Consider the following 21,112-nt stretch of genomic DNA (forward strand, 5'->3'; position numbering starts at 1 on the left):
CTTATTCTTCAGGTACATGGTATTAGCATTTTTCCTCACTCCTTCATCAGTTGAATTTCAGCCTCCATATTGGGAGAACAGCAGTTCTGTAGAAAGGGGAGGCCTTAACAATACTGAAGGAAGTGCTCCCTTTAACTCACACAAACCGAAAGGGATAGTGTTTTGGCTTCCTGTACATACAGCCACAGCAGAACGGATAGTTAAATGATGGGGAACAATACAAATCGGCAAACTGAAAACATGTAACTAAGTTTAGAGACCTTTTGATTTAAAAGACTCTAGTATAAAGTTTTTCCCCCTTTCATTCTGAATCAGGAACAGGATGTGAAATGGCCCAGTGTGCTAGTTAATTTGAAAAGATGAACGCTTACTTGAAAAAAAAAAAAAAAAATGTTGTGTTTGGTGTGTGGAGAACAAAAGCCGTTTCCTATCTTAGTGCTGACAAAGTAAGTTTATGCTCCTCCACACTGATATTCAGAATGCAAAGGTTTTTTTTCCCCCCAGGTCTCTCATGTAAGATACCTCGGATGTAGTACACAAAAGGTGCACAGACAGAGCTTACAAGATAATGTATTGCTGTTCATGAACAGCACATAACAGAATTATGAAGATCTATGGCTCTTGGACAGTATAAACTCATTATCCCCATTTCTACCACAATACACACCATGTATTTTGGGTGCTTTTTAGTGATATAAAGACAACGGCAACTGAATTTTATGATATTCAGCCTATCTGCTTTTAAACTAAATTGTGTTTTTAAGACAAATGTATTAGCTTACTTAAAGCAAGTTTTAAACACTATGTTTAAGAATTTCATCACTTAGTGGTTTCATATATGCTTCTCAGAGTAGAAGACCTTACATGCCCTAAAACCATAAAATTTACTCTGAACACTGTACAAGTTTGGCCTGAACATTAATAAAAGTGAGATTTGATCACTTGGGGGTGGGGGGGGAAGACAGGAAGAGAGAAAGGGAACAAAAAGCCCAAGGCCTACCATGCTCACAGACAAGGATTCTAATGGTTGGTTATCAAAAAACCCAAGAAAAACCTCTACAAAATTAATTTTAACAATACTGACAATGCAATAAAGTAACAGCCTAGATCAATTTTGAACCTTGCATTCAAAGTGTATGAGGAAACAGACACTTGAAGTGGAAGCATGGAAACGATATTTCAATTACTCAAATCTCAGTGTCATTGCTGACATTTCAGCGAAACAAGATCTAAAATGATATACAGTGAACTAATATTGAGCAGTGGTGTATGAATACCCTTGTGAAAACATGCATAAACAGAAGACAAACTATAGAAAAGTTGAGCTTTCTGGACTGAAATTACACATGACCCTTCAAGACAGATCTTGAATCAAGTGAATTCCAACAAAATATTTCTGATAACTGACTCAACATGTAATAAAATACTACCCCTTTCAGGTGAGCAAATGAGGCAATTTTGACATTTAATGAAAACTTTTTTTTTTCTATGTAGCTCTCTTCTGACCCCATAATATTCTAAATAAAACCTATTCTTCCTTTCAGTTATATACTAATAAATCAATCACATAAAAAACTAAGAAATACAGGTGGCTTGAAAAGAAGAATTGAAAATATTGTTTTTAAAGGAGGACAAACACCAATGGTAATCTTTTTAACTCTAAAAAGTCATTGGGCCTTTGGCTAACTTAGTATCACAGCGAAGTATGACGTTTATATAGCAAGCTTGCTCTCACTTTAAATCTACTGTATTTTGAAAAGAAATGAACATAAAATTTTTTGGCTCATCAACTTTCTTAAATAAATTTTAAAAAGTTGTAGTTTAAACTATATTCCTAAAAATATACAATTCCAACACCAAGTTTCATCTTCTCCAAGAACGGGATTCGTCTTCATCTTCATCGTCGTCATCATCATCTTCATGCAAAAATAAATCTGAGGTTTCGGTCTCCTGAATGAAGATAAAAAGCAGTCTCATTTTAGAGGTAGCAATGCACTGCTATCTGCAAGAGGCAAATCTATGCAAAGCAGTATCTTATTTTAGGTGCTGGTCTTCCAGTTGCTACTGAATAGTCTCTTTTGCAGGCATGCACAAAAAATGAACACTTTCTCTTACAGAAGAGTTCAAGAACATTGCAAAGATAAACTAAAACATTTAAAATTAATGCTAATTAAGACAACCTATTGAAACGGGCCCTACCTAAATAAGGTGTAAAGCATGGTGCAGCAACATCTTTACTCTCGCTCTTTTTATTGAGCCTTCCCTCCGACCCCCCAAACAGCTGAGTGGCCAAGAGATTTTTTTTTTGCCTCTAAGCCACTCAGCAGCATTGGGGAAGGGGGGGCACAACAAAAAGAAAAAGATTAAAGGTATCGCTGTGAGCTTTCGCTGTGATTTAGATGGATCCCTACATTTTGACAATATCCCTTTTAAGTTCTACTTAATAATAGCTCAATATTTCCCTCTCTCACAAACTTTGGTCAAGAAGCAAAAAAAAAAGCAGGCAACGCAGACACTGCTTTGTTCAGGATATGCTATTTTGAGGAAGCACGTGTGGTTTATGAAGTACTTCATGCAGTTTCACTGCCCAAGAGATGTTCTCCGGTTTGCCTGATACTTGATACATTGTATATTCATCCCAAAAATGAAAGCTCAGGAGTGCACATAAAGTGTTCTTGTTTAACTGTTACACTAGCATTGAAATGCTGATATAAGTGAGCTAAGTCATTATAAAAACTTTAAATATGAGCAAAATAGATTTAAAAGTTACAGCTGTTTAACTCCACTTACATTAATACAGAAGGAAAACAGTTATATAGGAACAGCTTATAAATTTAGTATCAGTATAATGGTTATATTTGCCCGCACCTTGAAAGAAATGAATTCTTTTATCCCACTGTTCCAGTCTAACATTTAAAGTGGAATTTTGGTAACTTCAAACATCTAGTTATTTAAAATGTCAAAATAATAATATTTGAGGCAACACAATTTTTAATCAAAACAACAAAACACACAACACTTTGCCACATCATAAAGACAAGAAGGGAATGGACAGTAGAAAAAAAAATTCTGAAAATAAAGCAAGATTTAAGGTTTGGAGTGCTTTCCATCAAAAAACATAAGCATTTGGTAAAAAAACAGAACAAGATGACAAGCATCTAAAATTCAGACGCTAGAAAATGTACCAATTCATTCTCATCAGAACTTTTGATATGGTAACAATAAATGTTTAATGAGTATAATGAGAACCCAAAATGATTTTTTATTCATCATTTACATAAGCATGCACACTGTCTGATTAAAGACCAATACCGCTCTCTTCAGGATGTATATGCATGCATGTATTTGCATGTACGCACAGTTTCAGAATGACTGAATTCTGCCAAGAAGATTGATCTTTATAAGGTTCCCTCAAAAACAGAAGAAAATCCCTAAACGTTTTGTATATTATCAAAACCCACTTTCCCCCCTTTCCTTCAATTATCACTGTACTATGAAAAGGGGAGAAAAGGTATTATTGCAGTACCTCTTCCTTGGATTCCTCTTCCTCAATTTCTGTGGACACAGAAGGTACCTTGGGTTTGTGCCACGATATCTGTAGCCTTCGGTCTTTGAACTTTGATCCTTGGTTAGCAGCCTAAATTATATTTTATGCACGTTTTTTGTGAGTGAATTAACACAGGATTATTGAGAGTAAGAGCAAAAACAAATCAACCAACAGCATACTATCTTACATGCATTGGAAAGGAGAACCCTTTTAAAAGCACCAAACACCTCAAGGATTACACTACAGCCACCTCCCACTTAAAAGTAATTTTAAGCAGCATCTTCACTCAGTCCCTAACTTGCTGGATTATTATATGAATGCAGGACAACCTAGAGAGCGCAATAGGGCTCAAAATGCACTTGGCTGGAACCCCGTCGTGCTGGAGATTTGCACCTTCACACTGTTAAAACTACTGTATTATTAGTAGCAACAAAAACCCATCTGAACTAGACTGCATGAATATGGTACACAGCATTTCTCTGAAGAAAATTTAACAGGAATGTTTAGTGATCATGCTAAGTTTTTAAAACCACAGAAGTTTCTAATACTCTACTTACATTTTCAGCTTCTGAGCGGGACTTGAAAGTTAGAACAACGCTTAAAGGAGACTCCTCTTCTTGGAGGTCTTCTATATCTCCAAATTTCTGTGAAATATACACGTACACAGTGTGAACATGAATTTTACGGATCCAAATCATTATAATTAAGAGCTAGTAAGACATAGCACAGCAGCATTTCTTAGCATGGTCCTATTCAAAGGCATATTAAATATGGCTTTTTGTTGGAAGAGGATACACTGCCTTTATCATTCAACAATGCCACATAATCCCAAGCTTTGCTATCAAGAGACAAATGTGAATATTTGTAAGCAGCTTTATCCACATCCATCATGTCATTTTCCTCTTTAGTACTGCAAAGCAATTCCTTCTGAAGCTCATTAAATAAACTTATTAATCTCCCAAGAGAAGCACACCTTTCCTAACTATACATGCTCCACAGTATTCTACTGGAAAGCAGAAGATTGATCAATTCAGATGTCAGATGTTTGCAGCATATAACTAACCTTCTCCCTGAATGACTGATAGCAATACTGGTTTGAAATATTAAAAATCAAAGTGGATTTTTACATACAGTCCCACTGCTGTAAGAGCAATTTAGAACTGTCCCTATTGTATCAATCCTCAAAACCAAAAGTATATATAGTCAGTGAAAGCATTTTCTGAATCTTAGCCTAAGTAGTAGTTGTAGGCAAAGAATACGTTTTCTTTAAAAGCCACCAAGGGTCTTGGAAATAATTGTAACAACTTGAATAGCGAAGCCAAAGCTCAACTGTCAATAAGAGCAGTAAAATGATAAAAATTGTAGGTACAGATAAAGTTGCCAGTAGCTCTTAAGTCTTCTATATAATCTTTCTCTGTGATGATGCCAAGGCTGCTATTATTGGATCAGTTACTCAAAATGTAAGGAATTACTGCTTTGCATGACAAAACATCTTGGGCAAGAAAAGGCTAACAGATCACACACCAGCCACAAATGATAATAGCCTGGTACAAATTTTTCATCTTTCTAAATCTGTTTCCAAAGATCCTAAAACAAGGTAGACAGCACCGTATCTAGTAAACAGAAAAAGAACAAAATTCGTTTCCCTACCTGCTTTGTTTCATGTCAACACCCCCCCCCATAATTCTGAAACATTTGAAGTAACACCAATAGTAACGTTTTTTATTTAGAAATAGCAGGCCGTAAATAAAAGCATGAATTTGAGAGATGTATTAGTTATAACGCATGTACTGAACCAAAGCAGTTAAACTCCAGGGCAGAAGACTTAGTAGTAGTGTTAAATTTAGTCATCCAAAGAAGCCAAAGCCACATATTGTTTCATTAACTCGTAACTTCAAAATGGTAAGAAATGGTGGGGAGGGATGATTACTTGTTCCATTAAGAGAAGAACCCACATACAGCAAGTCTTGCACTTGATTTTAAAGTTTCTAACGACACGACACACTTACAGAAAAGTGTTGTAACAACTCATCTTTCTCTTCTTCAACAAAGCCCCCAACAGTTAGTGCTTTGGGACGGTGATCCACTACCATGTGATTCAACATGCCCCTTCCTCTCCCACCACGACCTCGTCCTCTTCCTCTACCCTGAGCGGACATCACTTTTCCTCGACCTACAGGCAAGATACCTAAACGGGCAGCCTGTTAAAGAGAAAGTCATATAATGAGCAAAGCTATTTTCAGCTTCCATGGTAGTTAAAAGCTTCATGTTACACAAACATGAAGTTAGCAACTCTGAAGCAGCACACTCCTTTCAGACTTACTTCAACCTGGAGTTGACTGAGCTTTTTTCTCAACTCTGTCGTGTCTTCTCCAGATGACAATCTTTTGTGCAAGTCTAGTTCTGCATCTAAAATTTCCTTCTGTGCCTAAAAAACAACAAGGAGAGGAGGCAGCATTTATATCCCATTTTTAAATGCCTTAATCCACTGATTTTAGCAATAATCTTAAGAAATGAATGCGCAGTAAATCCAATAGTATCTATATTCCTCTCCAAACCCAATGATAATGGTTAATAGAGGAACGTGATGAACGTTTGGAAGTAGAGAAATCTCTGCTTTTCAAAATGGAATAAGAACACTCATGTGGGGTATGTTTATATGTATTTGGTAAGAACCAGGGTCAAGTAACACATGTGGCTTACATATGTATAATACATGCTTGAAGGAAGCATTTACTGTTTGTGGGAGTGCCACTACAGGAGATCTCTCACTAGTGATCTGGCCTTGTACTGATAAGACATACTTTGTCCCTGCTAATAGAGCTTTTGTTCATTATATATCCAACATACAAAGTTCTGCAAGATATTCAACCATTGGATATTATTAAAAAGATTTCTCTTAGTTTGTTTTTTTTTTTCTTAAACAGGATCCAACTATATAATAAGTTACTGAACTCAAGAAGCCTGACATCACTGCCGTTCATGCAGGGCAGACAAGCACGTACTAGCTGACAGAGCCTTGCTCACATTCAGGAGCCAAAGAATAAAATTAAAAAGAACAATTAAACAATTTAGAGCCATTTACTTTGTCAGCTTTCTGAAGGAGCTTTACTAAAGCAATCTTTTACTCAAAAATGGAGGGGAGAAAGCCAACGTGATGACTGCTTTTTCCCAATCCAGTTTACCAAATAAAATGTTTTTCTTTCAGAAATCAATTAGGCATTAGAAATCAGTACAGGGGCAGGATAGGACAGCATTTCCTGCAACACATACCTCTGTTTTGCTCTTTAGTTTTGATGGTGTGGAGGCAGTAGATGAAGTTTTTAATTCATCTTTTAACTGAGAGATCTTTTCTGTTAGTTCATTTAAGGTCTTCATTATCTCTGCCCTCTCCTCTGGTTTCATAGCTTTGTTCTTTTCCAGTTTGGATATCAACATCTACATATTAAAAGAACACTAGAGTAAGGATGCAATTCAGATGAGAAAAGAAACCACTGAAAAAATTTTGGTGCCTCCTAGAATCAGAATCCAACAGTTGGAATACATCCAGACTTACCTTCTGGTATTCTATTTGCTTCTCCAACATCTCCTGCTTCTTTTTCCTCATATCTTGTTGTAACTTCATTGCCTCCTAAATGAGACAGAGATGCTTTCAGTACAGCAAGCACACATTATTTATGAATTGGAAGAATAAATCAAACCATACCACTTATTCTTGCGTGAGATCATGTCTAGTATCAGTTTAATACCAGGCACTTCTTGCAGAGGGAGACAATATTGCAATGGACAGGGGAACAGATTTGTCTTATCTTGAAATTACTATAATCCTAGATATAGCCAAGGTGGGTCAAGTACAGTAATCTAACACCAGCTCTTTTAAAATGTTCAGATATTTCATACTGTGTTTTTAAAAATACAGATGTAGAAGCTGTAGGAGATGAATTAAGATCTATGTGATAAATCAGTATGCTGTCTCATATGCTCTTTACAGTAAAGAGTAAGTTGGAAGGAAAGTTAGTAGGGAATGAGGAATACTCCTACACTTTCCCTTGCTCAACTACATTCTTCCACTACAAGACATCCATTTGAAAAACTGATGGGAGGGAGTGGGGGGAGGGAAGAAGACTACATCAAAAGACATGCTGTTTCCGCTACACGTTACTAAACAGAAAAAAACTCAGAGTTGAATGATACCATAGGTGGTTTATTTAAAAAGGACCTCTGTTAGCTCAGTTGAACAAACATATGTAGTTACCTGCTTCTTTTTGAGAGCCTCTTGCACATCATGAGATTTTGATCCTGCACCAGGTTTCATAGAGGTCTTCAAATTTGAAGAACTATAAATCATCTTTGTATGGCTAGCAGAAGTAGGAAATGTCTGAAATAAACATTGAAGTGAACAAGATAAGGCCAAAATCAGGTTTTAAAGAGTATGTTACTTTAAAAAGTGTTCTCATTTAAGTTTGCAACTGACAAACCCTTTTAAGTATCTGAAGCTTTGTGTGATGTGACAATTTTTAAAAGACTGACATTTAATATATTTGCATGTATACAGCCATCACTATAAAAGGGTTGCTCTGCTCACAAGCACAGGACTTGAATTCCTATTAAAATTCATTTGACAACAAGTGCCCTTCTCTGGCACAGCCAAAATTCTTACTTGGGTCCTAGTTCCTTTGATATTATTCTCCTACTAGCTAGACTTGCAGCTAAACACAGTATTACCAACTCTCATGATTTTTGGCATTGTTCTTTAACGGTACGCTTTCGGAGTGGGGGTATGTGTGCATGTGGGGGTGATATATATATATATAAAAAGACAGAGCTAAGTTTTTCACATTCCCCAAGCATAGACTTTAAGAACAATGCCAAAATTCATGAGACGTGGCAACACTGTAATTACGTTACTTTAGCATTTGAATACTATGCTCTCTACTCAGAAATTTAAAAAGGCAATAGCTTGCAGTTCCTTCCCCACAAATTGTATATCTTGTTTGCCAGGAGCGTATACTGCACCACAATGTAAGTGCAACTCAACTGGATAAAAATTTCTTCAGAGCCATAAGAAGCACTTACATATTTTTGTTACACAAATACGTTCCCAAAATGCTACAGATCAACATAGCCAATGAGCAAACAGGGAAATCCCATCACTAAAAAGCAGGGAAATCCCATCTCTAAAAACCAATAGAATATATAAATGGGTATTTGTTAAGCAAATACTGAAGAGGCCTTCCAATAGCTAGCTTTATCAGACCTCCATTTAAACTAAGATCTGACAATTATTTCTCAAAAAAATTAACCCAATTTTCTAGATAACCTCTGTTCTTCCAGCTTAAGTAACTGTGATGCCACACAGAGTATTAATGGAAGAAATAAAAAGCCAGGAATAAAAACCCACAAGTCCAACCTTCTGGTTCATGGCTCTAACCCAGTAGTGACAAATATGTGGCTTGTGGGACTTTTGATGAGCATAGGAATTTGGGGATGGGACTTGCCTCAATTTGGGGCTATAGGCCCACTGGAGATGGGCTCTGGTAGCAGGGGAAAGAGTGTCGAGTGTCTTTTGACATAGCACTGCTTGTACCACCACTGCTTTCCGTCACCTGCCCTGATGCCACTGGGTCTGGATGTGGACTTTGAGGAACCTTAAGTCTGTATCTGGGTCAAACGGCAGGGTGAGTTTAACAGCTCTCTTCTACCCAGTAGGCCAAAGTCACCAGTCTAATGCTAGTCTGTCTCACATACCTGAGAATCTTCTGCAATAGAACTTGACTGGTTCAGGTCAGTCTGGTTTCCACCAACTACTCCAAGGCGACGTTTAACTGAAACTTTATTAAGGACATAGGCACCAGATGCCAGTGGTTTAGTCATCACCTACATATCAGCAGACATTAAAAAAAAAAAAAAAAAAGGAAAAGAACAAATAGTCTGCATTTTAGAAGCACATACTACTGATCTTGACTGCTTCCTTTATCAAACTAGTCACAAAGCACTGATTTGGTGTGAAAGCACAATACCTTTGAAACATTGCTATGTACCGTCACAGCTGGAGGCTGTGCAGTCAAATTCTGAGGGTGAGGATGAAGCTGGTGATGAAGAGACTGTGGTGGCTGCTGCTGCTGCTGCAACGATGGCTGCTGCTCATTTTCCCTATGCCACAGCACTCTTATAAACCGATTGTTTAAAACTGCCTCTGTGCTAGAAATGGCCTTTCTGGCCTCATCATTGGTTAAGTACTGAATTAGAGCGGCTTCAGGATCGTTTTGGAAAGCAACCTGAGAAACACAAGTTCAGGATATACAATTGATTATCAAATCTATATTTCATAGGAAATGAGTCACCTGACACACTGCAAAACCCTTTTACATTATTCCAGAAGGGCGGGGGGGGGGGGGGGGGTAGAATTTCCAAGAGTCAACTACAGTCACCTGTGTCCAGTATGCTTTTAGAGTCAAAGCCAAGGTATCCTCTGACACAATTATGCAGAAAAACAAAACATGCATACAACAGGACCTTTCACTTAACGTACAAATATAGTACCACCAAGATGCAGAGGACAACAATAGCTGCAGGTAAAAGCAACAATGATAGCTCTATATCATGATAGCACTGTATAACAGGCACTCCCCCCAATACTATTCTAAACTTCTGTGGAACAGCAGTGTTTGCACGTGAGAAGTAAATATACAGTGTTGTAGACACTATTAAAGATTACAGAAATGGGAAGAATTCTGGCCAAAGACTCAAAGCAAGAAAAAGGTTTAGTCTATACTCAGAAAATGCCCTCCCATTTCTACTGGATAGATTGGGGGGTGAGGGAGAGAGGAAGAAAGAAATTCATTTCAAGTTATTTCATTTTCATATTCCAGTTTTGTTCAGATGGCAATGCGTTTTACACATGCTACTTTTGAAGGAAGGCAAATCCATACCAGGGTAAGCAAAACTTAACTGAGAAATCTAGAGTACCTTTTGAACCAAGTCTTACACACTTCAAACTCTAAAACAGTAGACATATTTTCAGAGGTCCTACATATTCAGTTTTCCAGATGAAGATGGTCTGAAGACCACATTTTCTTTTCCAGGCAAACAGCAGAAGACTTTAGTAAAAATTTAGCCATGCAACTAGGAATATTTCATTTACATGGTGCTTTTCACTCCTGATTATCCCACAGGACACTAGTTGCAGCTGCCTTTAGGGGACACAGCAATAAACTGGCACAAACTTTGGTGAAAGGTACTAGGATAAAATTTTTATCTTCAGGAACTGCCATGGATCATGGTACAAAACAGAAAGGATCTTTGTTTTTTAAAAAGTGATATACAAGGCAAAATAAGATATATAGCACTCAGGAAGATAAGATAGTTTAATTTTATTGCTCAACTCCCCCACTTGCCAAGACTTCCTCCCAGCTTTCTGTCTGGAGCTAGAAGCTAGTGCAATACTATAACAGAAGGGAGAAAGTAAAGCAGGGTATGCCAGACAACATTATTATGCTCATAGTACATCCATATAGCTGTCCTAATTTTTCCAGTATTACAGTCTAGCCATATGATCATTTTTAAAGGGATCTTTAAAAAGCCTTGTATTTACCTGAATGTTGACAATGGTTCCAAATTTACTGAAGTGCTCATTGAGTCGTGTAATATTATTTAACTCTGGAGGGATTTTACGAACTTCCAATTTGGTGTTTGTATACTGATTCTTTTTCAGAAATCCTGGTTTATTCTGGTTGTTATTGGTTTGCCTAGAGGAGACAAGGTAACATTTGAGGTGGGCTTACTTGCATCCATTCACATTTGCTAGTTAACAGTCTATTGATCATAACATTTACATGCCTTCCATAATAATGCTAGAAAACAAACTCAAAACACAATTTAACTGAAAAACTGAGACTAGAGATTAAATATTATATGCAATGTAAATGGCAGGAACTTGTCCACAAATTACCAACATCTAGTTTTACCTGTTTTGGGGACTCAAAGAAGTCCCCAGCTGCTGCTCCTGCTGTAGTATGATCTGCCCACTCGTGGTAGGGGTGTGTACCGGGTTAAAAAGGATCTGCAGCCATTCCGGAAGGGCCAGCCTGTTCCCCCCCCTCCACACCTTTTCCAAAATCCTAGATCAACCCATGGCTGTCCTTAACAATACTTACTTTCCAATCCAGGGTTTCTTTACAGATGGCCCTTCCATGCTACTTGGTGGTCTTTTCCTGCTATCTGGTTCAAGCACCACTCTTGTGACATTGCTGTTATTTATCATGGGAATTGGTGGCTCAGTCTGGATGATGATATTAGCAGCTGGAGGACAAAAGAGTGTGATCATTTTATACTAACACCAAAACACAAGCTTTTTTATGGAATTATTTCAGAGAATGCAAGTAACCAAAGTAGTAATCAGGATCTCATAACACTTGTTTTGGAGAAGCACCACAAGAAAAATTTACCAAAAGCTAGACATTACATTTTAGCTAGAAGGAATAAAGGGCGGGGGAGGCAGGGGGAAGGGAAATAACAACAAAAGTTATCCATCTCAATGCTGATTCTTAGGCCTGTGTGAATAGGGAAGTATTCAATTCAGATTTGGCTGACTTGGAGGACAGTGATTCTATTTGGATCACCGTCCCAATTTGATTCGGCTGAATAAGCTTTGGAAGATTCAGATCGGCCAGGTAGAGGCAGGCACGGCCAGGTGGCTGCAGGTTCTCTTGCAGCTCCTCCAGCTGTGCCTGCCTCTCCCCAGGTGGAGGGAGCTGCAGGAGAAACCCCCATGGCTGCTCTGCCTTGCCCCATCCCCCATCCAGCCCCAGCACTTAAAAAAGCCCCACACTTACTGGCTGCACAAGCAGCAACTGAGGCCTCTGGGCACTCGTGGCAGAGCCCCACTGCTGGGAGATGTGCACTGTCTGAGAGCTGGGGCTGAAGAGTGCTGGGCTCTGGCTGACACGTGAAGCCTCCCCAGCTCCCTGGGGAAACTGAACCAGGGGCTGGGGGAATGTTAAGGTCCCTGAATATTCCCCCAGTTCCTGCTTCAATTCCCCAGGTCCCTGATCTTGCCCTCAATTCTCCAGGACCCCGGATAATGCAGGATGACAGCAGACTGCTGCTGCCAGCTGGTGACGATGGTGGCTCTAGCCTATTTCTCCAGGTGGCAGCAGCAGCCTGCTGAAACCCTGCATGCAGATCTGGGGGCCATGTGCCCCGGGAAGAGCTAGGGGAAGTGATCAGAGAGCTGGGGAACTGGACCGGAAGCTCCAGCTGACACATGGAGCCACCCCAGCTCCAGGACAGTGCGTGGCACCCTGCCACGCCACACTGCACCTGCACACTGCCACGCAGATGCCTGGCAGGGGACAACCCCTGGTGCCCCGCACTACATGGGGGGACTCTGCTATGAGCACCCAGAGGCCCCAGTCGCTGCTCCTGCAGTGAGCATGGAACTTTTTTTTTTTTTTTTTAAATTAAAAAGGAGTGCCAGGAGGCTGTTTTCTGTACCATCTCACCTCACATATGAACTGTGCACTCACTGAACACACTTTGGGATTAAAAGGAAAACAGATTGGTAATATGCATTTGCCTACACAACAGCAAATCATCTGTTTTAAGCAACAGGACTACTTTGCTTTTTAAATGCTCAGGTTAATAAGCAAAACTATTTTCTACAATCATAAAGATCTGTATATTAAAATTTGTAGAAGTATTTCAGAATGTTAATTCAGTAGCTCACACTACAAGATTCAGCTGGGAACAAAGAAAAGGAAGTGATCACTGATTTGGCTCCGATAATGAAAAACACATTCATTCACAAGTGTCAATATACTCTCTTACCTCGTGGATTTGTATCCATCTCTCCAGACGTTAGGCCAATCAGATTTGGACGTTGTGTCTGTGTCCTTGTAAAGAACTGTCGGTACTGAGATCTACCTGCACCAGTAATACTAGGAGCTTCTGGGTTATAGCCATCTGGCTCATATGTATCTATAAAGAATCAAAAGATAGAAATAAAAGGGATTTCCAAGTAATTCAGAAGTTCTAGGTTGGTTGTATGGGCAATGTTCACAGCCTGACATCTAGAGTACTTGAATAATGCTACTGAACTTTTCTGTATCTGTTTGTTCATGTCATTTGTCACTGTGGCTGATAAACTGTATGCATTAATACTTCACGCATTTTTCTGGTTAACTGTTAGTCCAGAAATTAAAAGAAAATTTAAACCACAAGAGTTGTTTTTAATATAGAATAAAATGGCACTTCTGTATATATGTGGCACATTTCACCAAATTCGACTGTGTTCCACTGTCTCAAGGAAAACAAAAGGATATTAAGTCTCAGTACATGTTTGCAAGTAAAAATTGATACTGTTATACTCCAACAATGCTCGTACAGTCTTCTTTCCTAGGGGCAGCGATTTTGTTTCAGAGACGGCACATGGACCACATTAAAATAAGTCTGTCAAAGGAAGTTGAAATACTGGATGGTTTACTTTTTGTTTAAGGATATTTATCAGCTAAAGCAGCCAATAAAGATAATTTAACTCAAGATCAGCGGTTTGATTCCAGTAAGACATAAGGGGAGGGATAGACATGTTAGCAGGTAAGAAAAACTAAAGTTGGAGAAGTAATAAAGTCTATCCTAAAGCTCAACTCAAGGATATGTCCCCCTCTGCCAAATCTATAAAGGAAATACACACACGAAACTAGACCCGAGTAAACTACTGGAAAGCCTCCAGTCATCACTGTGCAGCCTGGAAGGCTAATTACTAAAGCGGAGGGATTAGTTCAACATTAAGTATGCTTATAAAGCCCATTTCTCATTTTGCTGAGAATACACCTCACTCTCACTATAAGCTCTAAAATATATTGTCACAGAATAAGCAAGAGTGACTTGGATGTTTGAAAAAGAAAGTTAGCTCTGGATTCTGCTGAGGGATGCCATTAACCACGTGTGAATTGTCCCACAGTTCATTTGATTTTTCACATATGACTGCAAGTGAATAAATCAGTGGCTGGTCTAATAACAGCAATAATTCAAGAGTATGACATGACGGTTTCCAAGAATGTCTTGGACAGCAGAATTATGTAGTGTCCCAGCGTCAATAATATCCTATGAATTAAGACAGACTCATCAATCATGAAAAGAAACCCTGTACCTGAAGGACATATCTTGTGGGGGGAGAGGGAGGGAGTGCGGGGCACAAGCCACAAGAATTTGCAGACAAATGAACAAAGGTTTCAACAAGGTAATCAAGTGAACTGGTCACTTATATGCCCTTCAGAACAAGGAGAATCACTTGCAAGCTGAACTGGAGAGACTTTGAACAAGATCCTAAAACAGTCGTATTAAATAAACAAAACAAAACACAAAACAAAAACCCTACGTTTGACTGTTAAAAAAAAAAAAAATTAAAAATGGATATAAAAAAGTTAGAAAGATTACAAAACGTGTGGAAATACCAACAGATTTTGTAGCTGATGCTAGCTTTAGCTTGATGGTTTGTGGTTATCCAATGACCAGATACCTGCTTTCAAGCATCCTACACAAGTAAGAGATGCATAGTAGACTGACACGTCCTCTGATCTTTTGTATAATAATGATTAAACAACATAACTTAAGTCTTTTCTTTCCATCCTGCTCAGCATTACCAATGTATTTGGTCTACTTGACTCGTGGTTTACAATGTATTGTAGTCTACTTTGATACCAGTATGCATTTTATACAGCACATTTTCATTTGTTATGTAATAAGGAGCACGGCCTTTCAAGGGAGCTTTGCAATAAGGAGACTGATCACTTTGTATTTCTCAATCTTAAATTTAAGCGTAGATTTAAGTAAAATCTATGAAAATAATATTAAGACCAACAAATTTAATCCCCTCACTCAGGTTATTCATACTCCTTGAAGGTGCAAAACTCACTTCCCATGGCTCAAACTATGGTTGCACTGGTACAAGTAGGCAATACCTAAATAAAACTCCCCTTAAATACTATTCTTTGAACAGTTATGTGATGCCGTCATCTTCTGCACAATGCATGGAAGTATGGTACACAAAAAGAAAAAAAAAAAAAAGTCAGACTGGCCACTTGCAGTTTGGATAATTATATCTCTACGCATTAGAAGGCATATTTTAATTTCACTTCATTCCAAGCATACTAAAATGTTGTTTTCTTACGTTCGGATACTGTGTACAGTAGGTTGTGGGGTAAAGGAGGAGGTAGTCTTGCTCCCACTGCTGCCAGATTGGGTACTGTACTTGTCCCAGGCTGGTCACGATTATTTATTAGACTTGACTGTGTTAAAGGTGGTCCTATAACACCAGAAGAGAAAGAAAGACGTACTAGGGATAGAATTACCTGCGTATACATTTATAAAGTTTAGATTTAAAAAAAAGCTGTAATCTGGTTTCAAGGTAAAAAAAAGCCCCAAACATTAAGCATATGATGCCACACTTTGGTTATTTCTCTCTCCCCACCCCCACCCGAAGAAAGCTTAATGCTAAAAGGTAATTTTCCCCCCTGGAAATAATCAGTTATTGTGAGGGCTTATATTTGGTACAGCAGCTTCTTCAATTTTACCAAGGGAATAAAATCTTGCTCAGTGCAAGACCACAATGGCAAGAAATCATAACTGAACTGTTTAGGACTACTGTTCTCAGACAAGAACTACATGGAAAAGAAACCTTTTGTGAACAAGTAAACATTTTTGTGTTTAAAGCATCCCATTTTCTTGGGTACTTTTCAGCTCACTTCAGTTCAAACTAGTACCATATATATATTTCTAAGTAATACAGAAAGACTTTCAAGCTTTAACTTACTTGGTACAGGGAGCACAACAGGAGGTGGAGGCTGTGGATGCGCTTGTGGAACTGGCATTCTCATATTGTGAGCAGGGCCTGGCATAGGAGGCATTAGCATGCCAGGAGGAGGAAGTCCGGGGGGTGGCGGTGGAAAAGGAATCATGCTTGGCAATGAAACTTCATCTACTACCAAAGGGTCATTTCCATGATCAAACTGGCAAAGGTCACCAAGGACACAAAATCCTCGCTCTGTAAAGACAGTAATTCCGTTACCCTTTGTCCAGTTGAACAGCGATTACTATAAGAATTGTCTAGGCATCAGTATGTTGTTACTAAACAAGAGATACATTAAGTTAATATATTTTGGAACCAATATTATAATCATGGAACAAAAGAAGTCCACACTAGAATTTAAAATGAAATAATTAGCACAGAGGCAAATAATCTCAACTCTTTTGACATGAACATTTTATATGCTCTGTGACAGAAAGCAGAGAAATACCACCTGGTTTGTGTCAAGCATACACTATATTCTTCAGTCAGAAGCAATTCTGCAGAAGTATTTGCCAAGACATGAACCCAGAATTGCAAGCAAACTTCATCCATCCCTGGCCAGTGCCAGAAAGTCAAATTTTAAGCAACGGTTTGCAGCAAAATTAAATCTTCCCCAATAGTAAGAATGCATTTATGAACCTGTATCTCATGAGCAAGATGCCCCATGTACCCCTAAAAACTTAATTTGCTGCCCACCTGCAGTGAAAAAAAATATTATATACATACAAACACACACACACACACCTGTCCCCAGTCACAAAATATTACACAGGAGAGGTAAGAAATAAGGCACTAGGAAGAAGGTGGAAGATATACTAAGAACCTTACCATCATAATCTCGACACCTTCTCTTAGGTGGAGGGTTTCTACCAAATGAATTAGGAGCATTATGATTGTTATAATAATTTGACCAGCTCTCTGTTGTGTTTTCAAGATGGTGGGCAGGTGCAATCACAGTAACAGCACTGGGAATAGACTGTGCAGATGAATACTGTTCAGTAGAGTTACTGGGCGACAAAGACACCGGGTTATATGAGCTCTCCACATCGTTCCTTTCACTCTTGAATTTTGATCTCTCTCTGTGCTCAGCTTTAACAACAACAATGAAGCAAAATAAATCAGGTTAGTTTTCATACTTTTGTTCAGTGCATCAGAGCCTTGCAAATAATGGACTGCCTAGATAGTTAATGAACCTCACACCATAATAAAAAGAAAAGAAAAACAGTCCTTCAATCTATGTTCTATATGGTAGCTGTCCTTGCAAGATTAGATTTCTTAATACTAGAAGTAGACCCACACCCAAGGCATCAGAGGTTTTCATTAAAGAAAAAAAGCCACAAACAATTCCCTTGCTACAGTTCCTTCCCCAACCTATTTCCCGTAACTGTAAAGTAAAGCATGTCTTTCCTCCAGCAACAACAACAACAAAAAGATACCATTATATGGAAAATTGCCCCAAAAGCCATTACTCTTCATTTGGTCAATCACTTCAGTTTCTGGATTCCCTGCCAGAGGCCAGTGGATCACAGGATACCAGTATTCCATTTAAGGAGAGAAAAATCTTCCCCCCAAAATGGGAACAATTTACAGGACCAAATCAAGGTTAATACATCTTCCCCAAAAGATACCAGCATCTCTGTTGACAAAGCTTACTATTGTTTATCCACAGCACAAAAATACCAAGGGCACATATCTACTGGAATACACCTGTGAATAAATTAAAATAGAGTTTAAAAAAAAATTAATTCCCTTAGCTATACAACTCTGAAGAGCAGCTCCTTAATTGCTTTATGCCTCTACACCTCCCAGACAGGTCTTTAGTGAGCAGCATGAAACATTTAAAAGATGTCCAATTTCTATTCATATTACAATAAATCACTGCAACAATACTTTTACTCCTTACCGATAGTTCGGTTTGCCTCTCGGTCTTTGCTTCTACCCCTGCTGCGACTGCGACTTCGACTTAACCCTCTGCTTTTACTACGACTCTTACTCCTGCCTCTTCGCCAATCATATTTGTCTCTGTATAAGTCATTCCGATCGTAGTATCGGTCATAATCCCTCCATTTACCATCATCTCTCTTCTTCTCTCTGGTTCTATACAATATGCATATGAAGAGGAAAAATAAGCCCTTGATCAAATTTGGAGTCATTAAAAGTCCATCATGTCTCTCCTCACACCCAACTTAGTGACAATCATATCTGAGACAGCATCCAGCCATACTATACAGAAAATAAGAGTTTTCAAAACGAGGCTATTTGTAAAAACTGAAGGGGGGAAATACAAGAAGAATTTGGGAGGGCAAAAGGAGAAATGGACAGCAATAAAAGCACAAAACAACAAACTTCTGGAAAAGCTGTTAATGGTGTATATAAAAATTAGCACACTACCCAAAAATAAAAAAAGAAAATAAGACTGACAAGACTTCTCTCTCTTCAGTCACTCGCACACCGTTATGTTCTCACAGAAAAACAAATTCCACCTTATGGCTACTCCGTGTCACAGATGAAGTACAGTAGTTCAATAGCAGGTAGAAAAGGGGAAGAAATACCCACGTTAAGTGTAATGGCTGTTCCAAGAGGTAAAAATCCAGCTTCAAAAACAGTCTGCTAACAAGCAAAAGGAAGATTTGAACTTCTCGTGACCAAATCAAATACTAACCTCTGTTCGTTAGATTCTGAACGGTTTTTCTGCGGGCTACAATGCTTCTTTTTCTTGCTCTCTCGCTCTTCTTCAAGTGACTCCTGAAAGGTCTATTTGACAGAGAAATCATTTTTAAAGATGAATGTCCAGAAGGTTTTGAAGATGGCCAAGAACTAAATTAAGGTTTAGTACAAACTAAAGTAACAGCTATTTGGGAAAATAGGACATTCAAGACAATCAGTTTATTTCCATTATTACCGCTTGCCAATGAAAGTTAAGAATATTCAAGGGTTAATGGTTTTCTATCTTCCAATTGACTGAAGGATTCCTTACTTTAACTAAGAAAGCTTCTAAATAAGATCAACCCCACAGAGCAAGTAGAGCTTTTCCTAAAAAGCTGATCTATAACTGATATAAATTCTAGAATTTACAGGTGATAAACAGTCCCTGTAAAACACAGGTCACATGTGTTACTGGTATTAACAAATCTCAAAGCTGCTTTTTAAAAAGTCATCTCTAACATCTTTTTAAGCCTCTTTGACATGAACTCCCTCAATACGTACTCTAAAAGTTTATTTGCACCCATTTTCTATAAACAATGAACCACTTATAAATTATTAATTTTGATAGCAGAATTAGAGCTGCAACGTAGGGCTGTGCGAAACAGAACCGTTCCACTTCGACTTCCATTTTGACGGAACAGCATTTCGTTTCAAGTTTTGTTTTGTTTCAAAAGCACTGTTTTGTTTCATTTAATCGAAACTGCTTTGACATTTCGCCCATAGACTACTCCGCACCCAGCGCCAGGAAGATCAGTGCTGCCACTGGTTCCAGCTGGCAGCACCAGCCTCCTGTGATCCGGCAGGCCGATCAGGGGCCGTGCCCCTGTGAGGAGTCCGGTACAGCCCCTGCAGCCCTCCTGGGGATGCGGGGGGCCATCCCTGATCGGCCTGCCAGATCCAGCCAGCAGCACCAGCCTCCTGTGGGCTGGCACTGGGCACAGCCCGTGCCAGGAAGATCGGTTCTGCCACTGGCCCCAGCCAGCAGCAGCAGCCTCCTGTGATCTGGCAGACAGATCGGGGGCTTGCCTGCACCCCTGGGAGTGCTGCAGGGGCTGTGCCAGACTTCCCCTGGGGGTGTGGGTCCCTGATCTGCCTGCCGGATGACAGGAGGCTCCTGCTGCTGGCTAGGGCCAGCAGAAGCACCGATCTTCTTAGTGCTGGGTGTGGGCCGGGCCCAGTGCTGGTCCCAGCTGGCAGCAGCAGCCTCCTGTCATCCAGCAGGCTGAATGGGGGCCTGTACCCCCGGGAGGAGTTCAGCACAGCTGTGCAGCCCTCCTGGGGGTGCGGGAGGGCCCCTGATTGGCCTACCAGATCACAGGAGGCTGCTGCTGCCAGCTGGGACCAGCACTGAAGCCAAGTAAGTCTGGTTTCAAAACCTGAAATGTTTTGAGTGCCTTTGTTTCATTTGAAAGCTGAAACAAAATAAAAGCCTTTGAAACAATTTCACTGTTTCAAGCTCAAAATGCATCAAAACAAAACACTGGGTGAAATTTTGCACAGCCCTACTGCAACAGCCTTTCAGAAAATTTTGTATTTATTTTTTTCTTATGAACCATGCTTACATCAAGATTACATCGAAGTAAATAATTTTGAAGATGTGGATAACGTCATCTACAGGAAACATGCAAGTCTGAGATGCATAGCAAGTCATCTTCTATAGTAATTTAAATTGTGGCCTTGGGTCCACCACAATCCGCTGGCTGGGAATTTTGCTGCAAACCGTTGCTTAAAATAGAGGGTACTAATTGATGAAGTCATTCATCATGGTGCCCTGTGACGAGTGGGGTCCCCCAAGGCTCTGTCCTTGGACCCATATTGTTCAACATCTTCATTAATGATGTCGACATTGGAGTCAGAAGCGGACTGGCTGAGTTCGCCGATGACACCAAACTTTGGGGCAAAGCATCCACACTAGAAGACAGGAGGGCGATCCAGGCTGACCTGGACAGGCTCAGCAAATGGGCGGACAAGAATCTGATGGTATTTAACACCGAAAAATGCAAGGTTCTCCA

The 21,112-nt window shown here is 39.4% G+C and overlaps 1 protein-coding gene across 1 annotated transcript in view; it reads right to left on the reverse strand.

The window, feature by feature from the left end:
• Positions 1-395: 395 nt before the first annotated feature.
• The window catches only part of RBM27 (RNA binding motif protein 27), a 31,266-nt gene continuing 10,549 nt past the window's right edge, over positions 396-21,112 (reverse strand). The window contains exons 4-21 of the mRNA XM_019534996.1: positions 19,057-19,148; positions 18,298-18,491; positions 17,223-17,483; positions 16,359-16,589; positions 15,717-15,851; positions 13,376-13,525; positions 11,704-11,848; positions 11,142-11,295; positions 9,568-9,825; positions 9,296-9,424; positions 7,803-7,925; positions 7,104-7,178; positions 6,821-6,985; positions 5,871-5,975; positions 5,557-5,748; positions 4,105-4,191; positions 3,527-3,637; positions 396-1,950 (exon numbers count right to left, since the gene is read on the reverse strand). Of these exons, the coding sequence (XP_019390541.1) occupies positions 1,864-1,950; positions 3,527-3,637; positions 4,105-4,191; positions 5,557-5,748; positions 5,871-5,975; positions 6,821-6,985; positions 7,104-7,178; positions 7,803-7,925; positions 9,296-9,424; positions 9,568-9,825; positions 11,142-11,295; positions 11,704-11,848; positions 13,376-13,525; positions 15,717-15,851; positions 16,359-16,589; positions 17,223-17,483; positions 18,298-18,491; positions 19,057-19,148 (2,694 nt within the window). The 3' untranslated portion in view covers positions 396-1,863. The remainder of the gene's footprint in view (positions 1,951-3,526; positions 3,638-4,104; positions 4,192-5,556; positions 5,749-5,870; positions 5,976-6,820; positions 6,986-7,103; positions 7,179-7,802; positions 7,926-9,295; positions 9,425-9,567; positions 9,826-11,141; positions 11,296-11,703; positions 11,849-13,375; positions 13,526-15,716; positions 15,852-16,358; positions 16,590-17,222; positions 17,484-18,297; positions 18,492-19,056; positions 19,149-21,112) is intronic.

The sequence above is a fragment of the Crocodylus porosus genome, unplaced genomic scaffold, assembly GCF_001723895.1.
Source record: "Crocodylus porosus isolate Cpor-Errol unplaced genomic scaffold, CroPor_comp1, whole genome shotgun sequence".
Classification (NCBI taxonomy): domain Eukaryota; kingdom Metazoa; phylum Chordata; order Crocodylia; family Crocodylidae; genus Crocodylus; species Crocodylus porosus.